Consider the following 19,883-nt stretch of genomic DNA (forward strand, 5'->3'; position numbering starts at 1 on the left):
AACTAGGGCAGTAATTCCAGACACCCACTACTCTCTACATAAAAAAGCTCTTTCTCCTGTCCCCTCTACACCTTCTGCCTCTTTTCTTGAACCTATGACCCCTGGTTCTAAAATTATCTACCAAGGGAAACAATTTTATCCTGTCGATAAATAGTGCCTTCAAGAAGGCACATCCCAAGCTCAGGGGGAAACAGGATACCAACCACAGCACTGGAACTGACCTAGCCTAGCACATTCTGACACACAGGAATCAATATCCCTAGACCTCCAGCACACCCCAAAACCTACATCCCAGCTGATCCTGTACCTCACCAACCACACCCAAGGCAGTGCATCATTCTCATTTACACTAAACCAAATTATGCAAGCCCCAGCCAGGGAGACCCCCTCACTGAAGAGAAGAATCATCAAGACACCCAATAATTTGGTGCCCTGGAAGGGCCCCCCTCCAGTACAATAGGTGGAACCTCCCATAGACCACAGGACCAGACCAGAATTTATAACAGCACGCCCCGATGAAGAGAAAAAGAAAAAAAAACCGCTAAGGCAAGTAAACCCAAGCTGACACAGAAATATTAGGCACCCCCCGCACTGCACGCCCTCACAAGGATATTAAGGGAAATGAGACCACAACAGAGACACAAACACTGCTCTCAGATAGAAAACCCAACCACAACGAGGACACTCAGGAAAAGCACCATATAAGACCACTTGGAGGAGGGCGCGCAACCCCTTCATAAAAGTTACCCCCACGAGGGATAGACTCCAACAATGTAGATGCATGGCAAACAGTTCGCTGTTCAACAATTCAGTCAAAGATTGACCAAACCCATCTCACCATGTTCTGTCACTTAATTTGGCCTATTTTGGTAGCTCTCAACAAAAAGTGACCCCAAAAAAACACTCCAACCTCAAGGAAACGTCAGAACGAACCCAGTCCTTCCCTGGATACATAACCTGCCCAGGTCATCAAATGAGACAAGCACAGATTCTTAAATTCAAAATAACAATGTCAAAATAGCAAAAACATAATAAAGACCCAATACAGTTAGCTCTAATTGGGGGGGTGCTACCCTCAATCTCAGTGTGGACCTAACTAATCCAACTACTCAACTCCACATACAAGATCCTCAGAAAAAAATTCTCCTAGTCTCCGTCTTAAATGCGCGATCCCTTTTTTAAACAGTGCCCCTCAACCTCCCTCCCTCCCCCCCGGTTCAAAATTCTCCCACAAGAGGAAACAACCCTTTTCACATCCACCTGGTCAACACCATTCAGGATTTTGTATCCTTCCATCAAGTCACCCCTCACTGGGATTCTAAAAGGTACACATTTAACCAGTATTCACTTTTATCTGATACACCTGGATGAACTTCATTGTTATTTTACTCAATTGCAGCGACAAAAGCATGAATTTGACAAGAGTATATCCAAAACAAGAACAAATTGGCTGTTGACCGAAACAGTATACAACATTGTGAAATTGATGAAAAGTAAAGAAAACTGCAAAGCTAACTTGAGAACAATCTGGACTGGTCGCTTACATTCAAGGGAAATGATTAAGAACAATCTATATTATTCATTCATATACAAGGGGAAAAAAAATCTCTTATTTTATTGAAAAGCAATTATGGTGCTCAACTCCTCTGTTCACTTAGTGACCGAGTAATTAAGTTCCAGGTTCAATCTCTGGCTTACCAACCCAAGCACAGCACCAAAAGTGTCACAAGTGGATGCAGCTTTTATTTGGTAATTATTTGAGAAGTTTGTCCAGGGTTTCCACTCTCAATCTGCTATCCGGTGACTGTTATTTAAACTACGTGTGGTCTCAGCTTCAAACTTCTAGTCAAACAGGCTGTCAAAATTTTCAGAAATAATGGCTACTTGGGCATGATACTGAAACCATGAACACATTGGTGCTGAACTTATGACAAAGAAGAGCTAGTACCTTACCATCTGAACATGTAGCTGCACACAATAATTTTAGACTCCATACAGTCTTACTATTAAAATTACTATGATTGGCTGCAATCAAGTAAACAGTATTCCTACTTCTGGACAATACGATTCAAACATCATGGGAGGTTAACCAAAATTCATACCTTTTGCAGTTCGAAGTAGGGACTGTCGGCCTGCACCAAGTAGGGACTGTACTCCAGACACACTTGAAGGAATCTCTTTATCCAGCAGTGTGCCAATTCGCTGGCATATCCGCAGCAGATAATCAGGTGGAACATGTTGATTTGATAAAACCTAGGATACCACAAAATAACCAGTTACATAGAAACATAGGAAATAGGAGTAGGCTATTCTGCCCTTTGAGCCTGCTCTGCCATTCATTATCAGTCGATCATCCAACTCAATAGTCTATTCCCGCCTTCCTCCAATATCCTTTGATACCTTTCACCAAGAGCTACATCTAATTGCTTCTTGAAAACATATGGGGCTGGTTTAGCACAGTGGGCTAAACAGCTGGCTTGTAATGCAGAACAAGGCCAGCAGCGCGGATTCAATTCCCGTACCAGCCTCCCCGAACAGGCGTCAGAATGTGGCGACTAGGGGCTTTTCACAGTAACTTCATTGAAGCCTACTTGTGACAGTAAGCGATTATTATACTATTATACAAACAATGTTTTGGCCTCAAATATTTCTGCGGTAGTGAATTCCACAGGCTTATCGCTTTCCGGGTGAAGAGATTTACCCTCAAATGAGCCCTAAATGGTCTACTAAAAGGCCAACATATCATTTGCCTTCTTCGCCATCTGCTGCGCAACGGCATGCTTACGTTCAGCGACAGGGGCGGCACAGTGGTAGCTCTGCTGCCTCACAGCACTGGAGTACTGGATTTGATTCTGCCCTTGGGGAACTGCCTTTGAGGAGTTTGCACTTTCTCCCAGTCCAGACTGTGACCTCTGGTTCTGGACTCCTCCCACTGTTGGGAACATCCTTCCTACATCTACTCGGTCTAGTCCTGTTCGAATTTTAAAGGTTTCTAGGAGAATCCCCCTCATCCTTCTGAACGCCAGCTAAAACAATTCTAACCGACTCAATCTCTCATCACACATCAGTCCTGCCATCCTAGGAATCAGTCTGGTAAACCTTTGCTGCTCTCCCTCTGTAGCAAGAACAACCTTCCTCGGATACGAAGACCAAAAGTGCACAATATTCCAGGTGTGGTCTCACCATAGCCCTGTATAATTGCAGCAAGACATCCCTTCTCCTGTACTCACTATAAAGGCCAACATACCATTTGCCTTCTTCACCAACTGCTGCACCTGCATGCTTACGTACAGCGATAGGGGCGGCACAGTGGTTAGAATTGCTGCCTCACAGCGCCAGAGACCTGGATTTGATTCTGCCCTTGGTAACTGTCTTTGAAGAGTTTGCACTTTATTCCTGTGTCTGCGCGAGTTTCCTCCGGGTGCTCCGGTTTCCTCCCACAGGCCAAAGATGTGCAGATTAGGTGGAGTGGTCACGCTAAAATAGCGCCTTGGTGTCCAAAGATGTAAAGATTCTGTGGAGCTATGGGGATAAGGCGGGGGAGTGGGCCTAGGTTGGGTGCTCTTTCGGAGGGATGGTGCAGGCTCAATCGGGTAAATAGCCTCCTTCTGCACCATAGAGATTCTATGACTGGTATACGAGGACTCCCAAGTCTTGTTGCACATTCCCCTCTCTCAATCTGTAGCCATTCCGGTAATAATTTGCCTTCCTGTTTTTACTACCAAAGTAGGTATCCTCACATTTATCCACATTTCAGCTGCCATGCATTTTCCAAATCATTCAGCGTATCCAAATTACAATGAAGCATCTCTGCATCCTCCACAGCTCACCTTTACTCCCTCCTAGCATTGTGTCATATGCAAATTTGAAGATATTACATTTAGTTCCCTTATCTAAATAATTTATATTGTGACTAGCTGGGATCCCAGCACTGATCCATGTGGTACCCCACTAGTCACTGCCTGACATTTGGAAAAGGATATTCCTACTCTGTTCCCTGTCTACCAACAGCTTTCTATCCATCTCAATATACTACCCCAAACCCATGCGCTTTAATTTAACTAGCTAATTTCTTATGTGGGATTGTCGAAAGCCTTCTGAAAGTCCAAATAAACGACAATCACTGGATTCCCCTCGTCAACTCTACTAGTTACATCCTTGAAGAATTCCAGTAAACTGTCAAGCATTTTCATAAATCCATATCGACTGTTCGATTCTGCCACTGTTTTACAGCTACGTTAATTAGGAGAATGAAATGCACTGCTGCAGTAGACCCATACTGTACATAGGATCTTCATCTATCCTTCAGAAGCTAGTGTTGTCCAACTGGGGCATTTTCAGGGTTAGCAGAGACACAACAGGAATGAAGCAAAGACAAAGCACGTGGAAATCCGATCAGCATCTCATCAACATGATCTAAAGAGGCACCTGATCACCTGCCTCCTGAACTAGTTTCATGGTGTGCAGCACAGAAAAGACAGCACTAATCATTTAAAATATGAATTGCCTGTTACAAATGTCAACATTTAACTCTTCACGAATTAATCTATGGACACGCATCAACTAATTACAGAAAATGACACCTAGAGTAGGATAATGATGAAAAATAGGCAACAAGAGATAGATCACAAACATCGCGGGGCTAATCACCATCTTAACATGAACAACACCGTGGACCATTAACTCGTGATCTAAAACAGATAGCAGTGGTGCAAGATAGGAGAACTAGATAATACCAAAAACTAAATGATGTTGCACTTTCTCAACCTTGGGAGTGGTAACAAACTTTTTTCATGTCCAAACTCTGGCAGGGTTAACTTAATTTCAAAGAGATTGCCAAGATAATTTTTAAAATGCCACACAATCTGCACATGAATCACAGGTCAGAGCATCTTAAATTGGGAGGAGATTGAGAGAGCTAAGTTGTTAACAACTACAAGCATCTTTAATGTCATAAAATGAACCAGATGCTTCACAGGTGCATTATAAAACAAATTTTACATGGAACCACACAGGGAGATCTTAGGGCAGATGACCACAGGGGTGAGAGGTGAACAGGACTTTTTGCAAGTTAAAGCAATGGTCGCAATTACAGAAGGCAGAAATATGAGACACCGATCAGGGGTGCACTGAAATCTAGAAGTAACAAAGGCACGTATGAGGGTTTCTACAGCAAATGAGCACAAATATTTCAGATAACACCAATCTTCTGAAATGGAAAAGGTGAACCCTATTAAAAGTATTTTTGCATTACAGGTGAAACTTTGCAGTGAAAACTAGGCAGATGGTGATCATCTATCTCTACTTCTTGATCATCTGTACTTATTTCGTTAATATCTTGTCAATTCACTTCAAAGCACTCTTTCCAAATGAAAAACGCAATATACTGAAATGCATCTGACGGGCAAAGCTAGCTGACGACTTGGGAGGCTGGTCTCCATTGCGTACATAATTCCGAAGCTTTAAACCGGTCTTCGTTCTCTTTTAACTCTTTCCAACGCGTTTCTTACATTTTAATGATTTTATTTTTAATTTTCGGCAGTCGGGAGTATATTTTGAAAGAATCCACCCCATCTGACGGCATTTCAGTGCGAACCCGCCTCATAAAGTTTGGAGCGTGCGCAGTGCAAGGAGCCAGTTTCTTTCCCCCTCAGCCAATCAGCGTCAGCTTCTCTCTGGCTCACTGGCCGCCGATGAAAGCAGGATTGCGATTGGGTCACGGCCGCTTATGCAAAGCGAGTATGTTATCGGAATGACCCGAGGCCGCACCCACTTTCACGAGGAAACCCCCCCCAATTTATCACTTTTAACACCTTTACCCCAAAACAACCCCCAAAACAAAAATAAATTACGGGACACTAAGAACAGCAATCTTGACCTTTTTTTTAATAAATGGATTTTCCCGACATAAAATTCTGAAATAAAACTTTTCTCCCCTCCCATCGTCAAATATCTGGATATTAATTTTTCTTCTAAATTACTTACAAAGTTTACATAGCTTCTGTGGTACTCGTTACCTTCCCAGTCAAGACGCTTCGGGAGGAGCTGCACAAAAAAAAAACGGGGGGGGGGGGGTGGAAGAGGCAAATATTATAAAGGCTGGAAAAACGTGTTAAGTCTTTAAATTTCCACCTCAGGTGAGTTTTTTTTTATTAATGCGGAGAGAGGGGGGAGAAAAAAAAAGAACCGTCAAATCAGATAGCATTAGAGTGACATAAGAGGCCGAATAGGAGCAGCAAACGGAGTAAAGGACAGAGGGAGGACGAGCTGAGCGGCCGCTGCCGTCCGCCGATACGCACCTCATTCGCCTCCAGCTCCTTCGCCAGCATCTGCGAGAGGAAAAATAACAATTTTTAAATTATTATTCTTCGACATAATCACCGAAGGTCAATTTTATTTTACTTTAAAAACGGTGTGCGGGCGGGAGGGGGGAGTAATTCACTCACCTCCGCGGACTTTTGGCAGGGACCCGCCGAGAGAAAGCGAGCGATTAGGAAGTAGAGTTCTGAGAATGGGAGGGCGAAAAAAAGATATATTTTCTCGAAAGTTGTCTTTTTTGCCTTTGGTAAAATAAAACAGTTGAGGTCGTCTTTTCCCCCAATGCTGCTCTTACCTGATTCTAATGGAGAGACTTTAGGAGAGGTAGCGGTTGTCTCGGCCATTTTTCCTTTAATTTGTTTAATTATATACTTCGGTTTCAATGATGGCTTTTTAATACATGATTCTCTTGTGCTGCTTGTAATTTGTGTATGTATATCTTTTTCTGAATAAAAGTTGTTTTTTCCGTATCTGTGTGTTTTTAAGAGAAAAAATACAAAGAATGTTGTCCCCGCCGCTGTTTGTCTGAGCGCCGGGCCCGGCCGCCTCTGCTTCCCTCTAATCAAGATTTTCGGTCGCCATTCAGTGAGTGCTGAGGCCAGCCTCCAACCACGTGTACACATGCGCGAAGAGGGGAAAAAAAAGAGTCCCAGACTACGGGTTGGGGGAGGAAGAGAAGAGGTGACGGAAGGATCGGCTAACCGTTTCCATTTTTTTTGCAGATTCCGGACAGCAGTAAGTACAGAGGAGGAAAGAAAGTAGAATGAGCGATCAATTGGAAATATTTTTTCCTCCTGCCACACACACGCATACACCGAGGTACGGTGGTTGAATGATTGAATATAAAATGGAGTCGCCGAGCTGGTATCGATCCGCCCCAAGATGGCGGCACCGGGCTGCTGGTGGTGGGAGAGGGAGAGGGAGAGGGAGAGTTGGTGTCTTATTTTTAAAAAGTCATCAATTTAACCCCCCCCCCCCCTTTTTTTTTTTGATGGATTCAAAATATTCTGTGGAAGGCGTTTAATTGTTCTGCGAGATGCGTCCGCCTGTTAGTGGTGAGGTTGGACTTTTGTGATCCGTCAATCGTTAGGATACTTTATAAGGCCATAGTAAGCATTCAAGCTTCCTCACTTAGTGTTTCCTTAAAATAAATGTCACCAATAATTTTCACCGAAAGGGACACCAGAACGTCCTATATCACATTTATTATTTTCCTTCCTGGAACAATAATATTGCACATTCCTTATTTTCGACATCAGCAATCCTATCCCCTCATAACTTATCAAATACTAACCCCCTCTTCTGACAGCTCAGTTCTTGTCAGCAGGGCTTTGGTATTGGTCTTCTAAGTGGGTTCCACATTCTCACCAGTAACTGGTAAAAAGGTTTCCTTCTGCACTCCCAATTGAATGTTCTTGTGACTAATTCCTAGTTTTGGACTACGATCCGCTTTGTCAAAAAGTAAAATAACCAGCCGTGGGGGTGGCACAGTGGTTAGCACTGCTGCCTCACGACTGCAGGGTCCCCGGTTCGATTTGTGGCTCTGGTCACTGTCTGCGGAGTCTTCACATTCTCCCCGTGTCTGTGGGTTTCCGCCAGGTGCTCCGGTTTCCTTCCACAGTCCAAAGATGTGCAGGTTAGGTAGATTGGCCATGCTGAATTGCCCTTGGTGTCCAAAAAGGATAGGTGGGGTTATGGGGATAGGGTGGAGGTGTGGGCTTAAGTGAGGTACTCTTTCCAAGGGCAGGTGCAGACTCGATTGGCCTCCTGCACTGTAAATTCTATGAACACCTATTTCAGTGATTGTTTTTGTCAATCTTAAATTGGTCTTTATATGACACTGGGACTGATTTAAAGGTGTCTTAACTATGAAGACCCAATTTCATGAACCATTGCAATAATTCAATTTTCTTGCTGTTTTGAGTTCAAATCAGCAGTGATGCTGAAGGTACTGCTCTTTAAACAAATATATTTTGAAGTACTGGTCAAAATAAATGAGAGAAAGGGAACATTAAGGTCATAATTATTAAGCTTTCTTTTTTAAAAGGCAAGGTTCTCAACCCAAGCATCATTAAATCTGCAGAAGTGAATGATGACAACTACAAAACTGGATCACACCGACCTTTATCAATCCACTTGTTTGTGGATCAAGTTACCATAGGTTTACAAACATGTAACAGTTAAAATGGAACTATGTTGCTTCTGATTTATGCCGAATGACCTAATCTCAGAAACAACAACCTGGAGTTACTTTAATGTGATAAAACTTTGAGAGAAACTTCAAAGGGTGTTACTGAGTAAAATTTGGAAAACAACCATTCCACTAACTTAAAATTTTCACTAGAGCCATGATTCTGTTTTTTCTGAATGGGATGACCAATTTGTGCTCAATTATGAATACATGTCTACCATTATTTAAGTTGAAACTCTTAACATCATTTCACATATTAAACATAGTATTATGACCTGGTTGGGAAGAGTGTGCAGATTCTCTAGCCTCACTACAGGTCGCAGCAATCGTGTAAATGTTTAATTCACTCATGAAGATGACCAATTGTTTACCTTAACTCCTGCTAAACCCAGAATAAAAGAGACTTTAACCAGGTATCTTTCAATAAACTCAAAATAATTGATTTTTGATTCAACAAAACTTATTTTTTTAAACAAATAGCAAAACTGGTTAACATACAATTTTAATCCAGAAATATAACAATTTACTCCCTTTTTAAAATCCCAACACATACAGACACAAAACAAAGGACAAGACTAATATGGTCCCTGCAGATGATGACGTAAAGCAGGCTTGTCCAACATTTTGCTTGGGGGTGCCACGTTTGAATACTTTCTCACTCAAGGGCCTATGATCAAAATTCAGAAAAATAAGGTTTGGCACAACAATAAACTGAATTTCAACAAGTTAAGGAAATAAACAATTGTTGAGCAAAAGTATAGCAATGCCACAGCAATAAATTGTCAAGTTTACAAAATAATAACAAAGGGGATGTGATAGGGTCACTGTATATGTGTTGGTGTGTGGTGGGGAGAGTGAGTGAGAAAACTGAGATTGGGCATAAGGCAGACTCCCACTCAACCCCACACATTCACTCTCGCACTCACCACACACTCCCACCCAACACTGGGTGAATGTAAACTTCACACGGACAGTGACCTGGGGCTGGGAGGCAACAGTGCTAACCACTGCGCCACCGTGCCGACCTTCTCAGTCAGTGTCATGCACTTCCCTCCACACACTTCCTCAGTCATTCACTGCCACCGCACACAAACCCTGGGCCAGATGTGCCTCGCCCTGGCTGCATCACAGCCTGGTATGGCAACTGCTCGGCCCAAGACCGCAAGAAACTTAAGAGAGCCATGAACATAGCCCAGTCCATCACATGAACCTGCCTCCCATCCATTGACTCCATCTACACCTCCCACTGCCTGAGGAAAGCGGGCAGCATAATCAAAGACCCCTCCCACCCGACTTACTCAGTCTTCCAACTTCTTCCATCGGGCAGGAGGAACAAACGTTTGAGAACACGCACAAACTTCTCCCCCGCATGCTTCCCCCGATGCCGGTGTCTATGTATTTACATTGTGTACCTTGTGTTGCCCTATTATGTATTTTCTTTTATTTTCATGTACTTAATGATCTGTTTGAGCTGCTCGCAGAAAAATACTTTTCACTGTACCTCGGTACACGTGACAATAAACAAATCCAATCCAATCCATGAGGAAGGAAATTGAGGCTGCCTGAAGTCTGGGCAGCCCTCAGTTCTGAGCGTCCTACAGCACCACCACTCCTTCCCCCATCAAGCTCCGAGCACCTACAAATTCTCACAAAGGGGAGGTAGTGGTATTGTCACTGGTGTAATAATTCACAGACCCAGTGCAATGCTCTGGGGACCGGGGTTTGAATCCCACAGGACAAATGGTGAAATTTGAATTAATTAAAAATCCCGTAACAGCCTCCCCGAACAGGCGCTGGAATGTGGCGACTAGGGGCTTTTCACAGTAACTTCATTTGAAGCCTACTTGTGACAAGCGATTTTCATTTTTCAAATCTGGAATTAAAAGATGAGCATGAAACCATTGTTGTAAAAACCCATCTGGTTCACTAATATCCTTTAGGGAAGGACATCTGTCATCCTTATCTGGTCGGGCCTACATGTGACTCCAGATTCACTGGTAATGTGGTTGACCGTTAATTACCCTCTTAATTGTCCTGAGGGGTGGGCAGTAAATGCTGACCCAGCTATCAACACCCACATCCTATTAACAAATAAAAAAAACACCATTTATCTTATACATACACACTCTCTTCCTCACACACACTAGCAGTCAGTTACTTTACCAAGCCCCCTATATAGACGGATCAGCAGCAGTTCTGTACCCGTGCTTGGTACTTGCTCCCCGCATGTGGAAGTAAATTTGTTTCCTCTGCCATTGTCTGAAGCTAGGGCAGTCCTCTCGGACCAACTAGGCCGACACTAACACCCCCCCCCCCCCCCCCCCGAAAGCCCACCCTTCTGCTCGCCCCTTTTTTCAGTCTCTAACCTGACCAGGTTCCTGGTCTCCCGTCCCCTCCCATTGAACTTTTCTGCTCTGAGCTCCCCAGCCATACAGACATTTAAAACTTAGCCGGCAACTGATGACATTTTGCTCGTAACCACAGGCTAGCTTTGCTGATAGGCAACCAGCAACCAGTGCATGGAGAAACCAACCTGTGATTGGCTGAGCAGAATCAGCATTTTTGAAATTCTTTACAGGAAATTCAGATGATGAGCATTTACTTACAGGGGGACGTGGCAGGGCAATTATCAATGCCTCATGAGCCACATCCGGTCTGGCATAAATGAGCACTCTAAAAAGATCAAGTTCAAAAGGTCTTGACATTGTCGATCTGTCAGAGTGTTGGTCCTTTCAGATGGATCTTCAGTGAAACACTAATGTCCTTTAGGGAGAGAAATTTGCCACCCTTAGCTGGCCTGTCCTAGATGTGAGTCTAGTTCCACAGCAACATGTCTGACTCTTAAATACCCTCTCTAATGGCCTAATAAGCCATTCAGTTCAAGGGGCAATTAGGGATGGGCAATAAATGCTGGCCCAGCCAACGATACTGACATCCCATGAATGAATATGTCCGGCATCTGGGTATTTAAAAGCTCATTTAAATATGCTGATCTGGATCTCTCCCTCACTGGCCTGGCACAGATCCTGATTTGGGGCCCGTACGCGATTCACCCATTATGCCCGGATCTGCGCCAGGTGCAAGGGGGTCACTGAAGCACGCCCACTATCTTTGTCAACTTATTTGTCACAGCTTCGCAGGCTTTCAAAATACAAATGAGTTACACCAAGATGAAAATTTTCTGGTTGAATGTGAACATTCCACTCTGGACCACAAGCAATCCAGGAGGAGAGAGAAAGAAGTAATCTTTCTACACAGGTTATTCCCAATCCACAAACAGAAACACGGAGTTCAAAGTAAAATTTTCAGAGAGAATCTTTCCCAGGCCAGCTGGAGTGGACAGCATGACAATAAGTTTTTTTACTTTAACTCAACTACAAAATATCTCTTCTCACCAGATGTCTTGCTGGTCAGCAAGCTGAAGTCATATGATTTCTTGGATTACTGGGACAGTGGGTACATTTAAGGAGGAGTTAGACAGATTTTTAATTGGTAATGGGTTGAAAGATTATGGAGAATGGGTAGGACGGTGGAGTTAAGGCCAGGATGAGATCAGCCATGATTGAATGGTGGTGCAGACTCAATGGGCCAAATGGCCTAATTCTGCTCCTATATCTTATGAACTTACAGACTAATGTAAGCTTGTAGTCTTTAAATAAAGTCTCAGCAGAATGTTCAAAATTCAATGTTCTCCGAATTATTTTAAATAATTGAACACTAAGAGTTTCTATAGATATGTGAAGAGAAAGAGATTGGTAAAGAGAAATGTTGGTCCCCAACAGTCAGAAAGCGGAATGCATAATAAGGGACAAATAAATGGCTGAGCAATTGAATACATACTTTGCTTCTGTCTTCACAAAAGAGGACACAAATCAGATACCAGAAATGTAATAATAATAGCTTATTGTCACAAGTAGGCTTCAATGAAGTACTGTGAAAAGCGCTAGTCGCCACATTAAAGCGCCTGTTCAGGGAGGCCGGTACGGGAATTGAACGCGTGCTGCTGGCTTGTTCTGCATTAGCCCACTGTGCTAAACCAGCCCCTGTTGGAGAATGAAAGGTTTAGTGAGAGGGAAGAACTGAGGGAGATCAACATTAGTAGAGAAATGGTGCTGGGAAAATTGATGGGTTTGAAGGTGGATAAATCCCCAGGGCCTGAGAATCTGCATCCCAGAGTACTTAAGGAGGTGGCTCTGGAAATAGTGGATGCTTTAATGGTCATCTTCCGGGATTCTATAGACTCTGGAACTGTCCCTGCAGATTGGAGGGTAGCTCATGTCACTCCAATATTCAAAAAGGGAGGTAGAGAGAACGCAGGGAATTGTAGACCAGTAAGTGGGGAAAATGCTTGAATCCATTATCAAGGACTTAATAGAGGAACATTTAGAAAGCAGTTGCAGGATCAGTCAGAGTTAGCATGGATTTATGAAGGGAAAATCATGCTTGACAAATCTGTTGGAATTTTTTGAAGATGTAACCAGTACAGTTGACAAGGGGGAGCCAGTCGATGTGGTATATTTGGATTTTCAGAAGGCGTTTGACAAAGTTCCGCATAAGAGATTATTGTGCAAAATTGAAGCGCATGGGATTGGGGGAAATGTATTGAGGTGGATAGAAAACTGGTTGGCAGACTTCAGGTGGCGGCCATGGAGGAGTAGGTCGCACATTTGATAGCTCCCGCTTGTGACGGAATTTTTCTCTCATTTTTTTCCCGAATTTTATTGGATAAATCGGTGGAGAGTGGGACAGTGAGCAGAAATCCCCCACTAGTGTATAGAGAATTGGGACTAGAAGTGGCCGTGTAAGAAGACAAATTTCAACAAGAAAGACGCGGGTAGAGCTGACAACGCAAGAAAACATGGCGGAGAAGCAGGCCCGCGCACGGCACAGTGGTCGACGGAACAGCTGGTGAAGGCTTTTGAAGACTGTTTCACCAAGCTTAAGAAAGACACGCTGGACCCGATTAAGACATCGATTGATCAGGTGGTGAAGGGTCAAGAAACCCATGGGCATGCAATTTAGGAGGTGGAGAAAAAGGTGTCCAGGACTTCTGGTTGTAGCTATGCCTAGGTAGGTCGCACGTTCGGCAGCTCCCGCCGGGAACGGACTTTTGGGCTCTCTAGAGGGGCCCCAACGGCAATTGTTCGACGGGCTTCCAGTGTGGGAAGGTGACGGCAAGGTCCCCCCAACATTATATGGATTGGACCAGGAGTGGAGCGGTGAAAAAAGTGATCTTGGAGCAGCGGAAAGTGAGAGGGAGAAAAAACAAGATGGCGGCGGGTGCAGACCAAGCAGCATGGTCTCAGGAGCAGCAGGGGTTTCTTAAACACTGCTTTGAGGAGCTGAAAACCTAAATGCTGGCGCCAATGAAGGCGGCGATTGAGAAGGTAGTGGAGACCCAGAAGGCCCAAGGGGCGGCGATCCGGGAGGTGCGGCAAAAATCCTCAGAGAACGAGGATGAGATCTTGGGCCTGGCGGTGAAGGTGGAGGCGCACGAGGCGCTGCACAAGAGGTGGGCGGAAAGATTTGAGGACCTGGAGAATAGGTTGAGGAGGAAGAATCTTCGGATTCTAGGCCTCCCTGAAGGAGTGGAGGGGCCCGATGCGGGGGCATATGTGAGCACAATGCTCAATTCGCTGATGGGCGCGGGAGCCTTCCCGAGGCCCCTGGAGCTTGTTGGGGCGCACCGGGTCCTAGCAAGGAAACCCAAGGCCAATGAGCCGCCAAGGGCTGTAGTGGTGAGGTTTCACCGCCTTATGGACAGAGTAGTGTGTCTTGAGATGGGCCAAGAAAGAGCGGAGCAGCAGGTGGGAGAACACCTAATCTACCAGGACTGGAGTGCAGAGGTGGCTAAGAAGAGAGCTGGTTTCAATCGGGCTAAGGCGGTGCTCCATCGGAAGGGGGTGAAGTTCGGTATGCTGCAGCCAGCCAGCGCGATTGTGGGTCACGTTCCAGGATCGGCACCACTATTTTGAAACGCCTGATGAGGCATGGAGCTTTATACGGACTGAAAGGTTGGACTCAAATTGAGGGTTTGTTGTGGGGGATGTTTGCTGTATATATGGTGTTAACTACGTTTAGAGAATGTTCCTTTGGTTGGGTGCTGGATGGGGATGGGTGAAGGGATTTGATGGGGAGAGTGTCGGTGTTGGAGGGGCAGACCCCCACGAAGGAAGAAGGGGAGTGGAGGCCCGGGGATGGGGAATTGGGGTAAGGCCGCAAAAGGAGCTGCGCCAGAGGGGGCGGGGCCAGCTCAGGAAAGCGCGGGCTTTTTCCCGCGCTAGGGAAGGACGGGGGGGGGGGGGATGGGCGGTGCTGGAGAGGAGCGCACACTGACTGCCAGGGAGGGGGGATTCTCACACTGGGGGGGGGGGGGGGGGGTCGATGGAATGGCGGGAGAGGCCGGAGTCAGCTGACTTACGGGAGTGTTATGGGGGGAGCAAGAGGGCTAGATGTGGATCTAGAGGGGGGTAGAGGGTTGCTGCTGCATTGGCCAAAGGGGAGCTGGAAGTAGGAGAGGTGGTCGGGGCGGGGGACTGGAGGGTGAGGGAGGCGCGGGCACGTGGCTGGCCTAGAAAAGGAGATGGCTAGTCGGCAGGGGGGGGGGGTGAGCAGCCCCCCAATCCGGCTGATAACTTGGAATGTGAGGGGCCTGAACGGGCCGGTCAAGAGGGCCCGGGTGTTCGCGCACTTAAAGGGACTGAAGGCAGACGTGGTTATGCTCCAGGAGACACATTTGAAGGTGGCAGATCAGGTTAGGCTGAGAAAGGGATGGGTCGGACAGGTATTCCATTTGGGGCTGGATGCGAAGAACAGAGGGGTTGCAATACTGGTGGGGAAGCGGGTGTCGTTTGAGGCAATGAATATTGTAGTGGATAATGGAGGTCGATATGTGATGGTGAGCGGTAGGTTGAAATGAAATGAAAACTGAAAATGAAATGAAATGAAAATTGCTTATTGTCATAAGTAGGATTCAATGAAGTTACTGTGAAAAGCCCGTTCGGGGAGGCTGGTACAGGAATTGAACCGTGCTGCTGGCCTGCCTTGGTCTGCTTTAAAAGCCAGCGATTTAGCCCAGTGTGCTAAACCAGTGTGTGCGGGTGGTACTGGCAAACGTATATGCCCCGAACTGGGATGATGCCGGATTTATGAAGCGCATGCTGGGTCGGATTCCAGACCTGGAGGTAGGAAGCTTGATAATGGGGGGGGATTTCAACACGATGCTGGACCCAGCACTGGATCGCTCTAGGTCCAAGACAGGGAACAGGCCGGCGGCGGCCAAGGTGCTTAGGGGGTTTATGGACCAGATGGGGGGAGTGGATCCATGGAGGTTTGTCAGGCCCCTGGCCAGGGAATTTTCATTCTTTTCCCACGTCCATAGAGCTTACTCCCGGATAGATTTTTTTATTTTGAGTAGGGCCCTAATCCCGAAAGTGGAGGGAACGGAGTATTCGGCCATAGCCATCTCAGACCATGCCCCGCACTGGGTGGAGCTGGAGTTAGGAGAGGAGAGGGACCAGACCCGCTGTGGCGTCTTGATGTGGGATTATTGGCGGGTGAGGAGGGGTGCGGGGGTGCATTGAAAGATATTTGGAGGCCAATGTCAACGGGGAGGTGCAGGTGGGGGTAGTCTGAGAGGCGCTGAAGGCGGTGGTCAGGGGAGAGCTAATCTCCATCAGGGCCCAAAGGGAGAAGAGAGAGGGCAGGGAAAGGTTGGTGGGGGAGATCTTAAGGGTGGACGGGAGATATGCAGAGGCCCCCGAGGAGGGACTACTCAGGGAGCGGCGGAGCCTCCAGACAGAGTTCGACCTGTTGACCACAGGGAAAGCAGAGGCACAGTGGAGGAAAGCGCAGGGGGCGACGAATGAGTATGGGGAGAAGGCGAGTCGGATGTTGGCACACCAGCTTTGTAAGAGGGAGGCAGCGAGGGAGATAGGTGGAGTTAAGGATAACGGGGGGAATACGGTGCGGAGTGCGGTGAGAATAAATGAGGTATTTAGGGACTTCTCTGGGGATCTGTACAGATCTGAGCCCCCAGCAGGGGAAGAGGGGATGCGACGATTTTTGGATCAACTGAGGTTCCCGAGGGTTGAGGACAGGAGGTGGCTGGTTTGGGGGTGCCAATTGGGCTGGAGGAGCTGGTTAAAGGATTGGGGAGCATGCCAGATGGGTTCCCGGTCGAGTTTTACAGGAAATACATGGACCTGCTAGGCCCGTTGCTAGTGAGGACTTTCAATAAGGCAAAGGAGGGGGGACCTTGCTCCCGACAATGTCCGGGGCGCTGATCTCTCTGATCCTGAAGCGGGACAAGGACCCACTGCAATGTGAGTCGTATGGACCGATCTCGCTCCTCAATGTGGATGCTAAGTTGCTGGCAAAAGTGCTGGATACGAGAATTGAGGACTGTGTCCCGGGAGCGATTCATGAGGACCAGACGGGATTTGTAAATGGCAGGCAGCTAAACACCAATGTGCAGAGGCTCCTCAATGTGATTATGATGCCCTCGGTGGAAGGAGAAGCGGAGGTAGCGGCAGCTATGGACGCGGAGAAGACCTTCGACCGGGTGGAGTGGGAGTATCTTTGGGAAGCGCTGCGGAGGTTTGGGTTCGGGGAGGGGTTCATCAGCTGGGTCAGGTTATATAGAGCCCCGGTGGCGCGTGTGGCTACGAATCGGCAGAGGTCGGAGTACTTTCGGCGGTACCGAGGGATGAGGCAGGGGTGCCCCCTGTCCCCCTTTGCATTGGCAATTGAGCCTCTGACCATGGCACTAAGGGAGTTCAGGAAATGGAGGGGACTGGTCCGAGGGGGAGAGGAACACCGGGTGTCGCTATATGCAGATGACCTGTTGCTGTATGTGGCAGATCCAGTGGAGGGAATGGCGCAGGTCATGCGGATCCTAGGAGTTTGGGGACTTCTCGGGGTATAAGCTCAATGTAGGGAAAAGTGAGCTCTTTGTGGTGCATCCAGGGGACCAGGGAAAGGGGATAGACGACCTACCGTTGAAGAGGACGGAAAGTAGCTTTCGGTACTTAGGGATCCAGGTGGCTGGGAGTTGGGGGACCCTGCACAAGCTCAATCTGATGCGGTTGGTGGAGCAGATGGAGGAGGATTTTAAAAGATGGGATGTGCTGCCACTCTCGCTAGCGGGCAGGGTGCAGTCGGTTAAAATGATGGTCCTCCCGAGGTTTCTTTTTGTGTTCCAGTGCCTTCCCATTATGATTCCCAAGGCCTTTTTCAAACGGGTAGGTAGGAGCATCATGGGTTTCGTGTGGGCAAATAAGACCCCGAGGGTAAAGAGGGTGTTTCTGGAGCGTAGTAGGGACAGGGAGGGCTGGCTCTGCCGAATTTGTGCGGCTATTATTGGGCTGCCAATGTGGCGATGATCCGTAAGTGGGTAATGGAGGGAGAGGGGGCGGCGTGGAGATGGCGTCCTGTGTGGGCACGAGCCTGAGGGCGCTGGCGACAGCACCGCTGCCGCTCTCGCCGACAAGGTACACCACGAGTCCGGTGGTGGCGGCGACGTTGAAGATCTGGGGGCAGTGGAGACGACACAGGGGCGAGGTGGGAGCATCGGTTTGGTCCCCGATTCGGGAGAACCATCGGTTCGTCCCGGGAAGGATGGATGGGGGGTTTCGAAGCTGGCATCGGGCAGGGATTAGAAGAATGGGGGACCTGTTTATAGATGGGACGTTTGCGAGCCTAGGGGCGCTGGAGGAGAAGTTTGGGGTACCCCCGGGAAATGCTTTCAGGTATATGCAAGTGAGGCGGCAGGTGAGGGAATTCCCGCTGCTCCCGGCACAGGGATTCTGGACAGGGTGATTTCGGGTGTATGGGTTGGAGATGGCAAGGTCTTGGCGATCTACCAGGAGCTGAAAGAAGAGGAGGAGGAGCTTGGGGAGGAGATAGAGGAGGGTCTGTGGGCTGATGCCCTGAGTAGGGTTAATTCTTCATCCTCTTGCGCCAGGCTCAGCCTAATACAATTCAAGGTTACTCACAGAGCGCATATGACAGGGGCGAGGCTGAGCAGGTTCTTTGGGGTGGAGGACAGATGTGGGAGGTGCTCGGGAAGCCCAGCGAATCACGTCCACATGTTCTGGTCGTGCCCGGCACTGGATGGGTTTTGGAGGGGTTTCGCGAGGACTATGTCCAAGGTGGTGAAAGTCCAGGTCAAGCCGAGTTGGGGGTTGGCACTATTTGGGGTAACGGACGAGCCGGCAGTGCAGGAGGAGAAAGAGGCCGGTATCCTGGCCTTTGCGTCCCTGGTAGCCCGGCGGAGGATCTTGCTACTATGGAAGGACGCGAAGCCCCCCAGTGTGGAAGCCTGGATAAATGACATGGCAGGGTTCATTAAGCTGGAGAGGATAAAGTTTGCCTTACGAGGGTCTGTGCAGGGGTTCTTCAGGCGGTGGCAACCGTTCCTAGACTATCTCGCAGAGTGTTAGGAGGAGGTCAGCTGCAGCAGCAACCCAGGGGTGGGGGGGGCTTTCCTACGGGTACCTTTGAATGTCATATGGGGGGGTTACTGTATATGGGGGAAACCCAATGTATAAGTTTTGTATAATTTTTGATTGTTGTGTTTGTGTTTCTTTTTGTATTGCGGGGGGAGGGGGGGGTTGTTAAAAGTGTTGTTGGAAAATTTGAATAAACATTTTTTTTTAAAAAGAAGAAAAAGGTGTCCAAGCACGAGGAATATATAACTGTGCTGGAGCCCAAGGTGGAGATGATGAATGATTGCCAGAAAAGAATACAGGAGAAGCTGGAGGACTTGAGAATAGGTCCAGGAGACAGAACATGAGAATCATCGGCCTCCCTGAGGCAGTGATGGATCGGATGTGAGGGCTTATGTGGCAAGTATGTTGGAAACGTTGATGGGGGCTGGTGCGTTTCCACGGCCCCTGGAAGTTGATAGAGCGCATCGAGCCCTTGCGAAGAAGCCCCGAGCGAATGAGCCGCCGAGGGTGATGGTGGTACGAATGCACCGGTTCCTGGACAAGGAACATATTCTGCGATGGGCCAAGAAAGAACAGAGCAGCAGGTGGGAGAATTGTGAGTTGCGCATATCCCAAGACATGGGTGCGGATTTGACCAAGAGGCGAGCCGGATTTAATCGGGCAAAATCGGCACTCTTTAAGAAGGGGATGAAGTTCAGGATGCTGTATCCAGCCCATCTTTGGGTCACGTTTGAGGACCGGGAATTTTATTTTGAAACACCAGACAGCATTGGCTTTCATCAAGGACAAAAGACTAGATGTGAACTAAAGACAATGAAACTTGGGGGAGAGCATTGCAGTGGCGATTTCGTGAAAATCACTTTAATGCTGTTTTGAATAAGTAGTGTTATGTATAATAAGGGGCTGTTTCTGTTTCTAAAGTT

At 47.3% G+C, this 19,883-nt stretch overlaps 1 protein-coding gene across 1 annotated transcript in view; it reads right to left on the minus strand.

The window, feature by feature from the left end:
* Window positions 1-7,029, minus strand: part of LOC140427719 (bromodomain and WD repeat-containing protein 3-like) — a 236,332-nt gene extending 229,303 nt beyond the window's left edge. The window contains exons 1-5 of the mRNA XM_072513258.1: window positions 6,614-7,029; window positions 6,447-6,505; window positions 6,300-6,329; window positions 5,986-6,045; window positions 2,103-2,253 (exon numbers count right to left, since the gene is read on the minus strand). Coding sequence (XP_072369359.1) covers window positions 2,103-2,253; window positions 5,986-6,045; window positions 6,300-6,329; window positions 6,447-6,505; window positions 6,614-6,941 — 628 coding nt within the window. The 5' untranslated portion in view covers window positions 6,942-7,029. The remainder of the gene's footprint in view (window positions 1-2,102; window positions 2,254-5,985; window positions 6,046-6,299; window positions 6,330-6,446; window positions 6,506-6,613) is intronic.
* Between the last annotated feature and the right edge of the window lie 12,854 nt (window positions 7,030-19,883).

Source organism: Scyliorhinus torazame, chromosome 8, assembly GCF_047496885.1.
Source record: "Scyliorhinus torazame isolate Kashiwa2021f chromosome 8, sScyTor2.1, whole genome shotgun sequence".
NCBI lineage: Eukaryota > Metazoa > Chordata > Chondrichthyes > Carcharhiniformes > Scyliorhinidae > Scyliorhinus > Scyliorhinus torazame.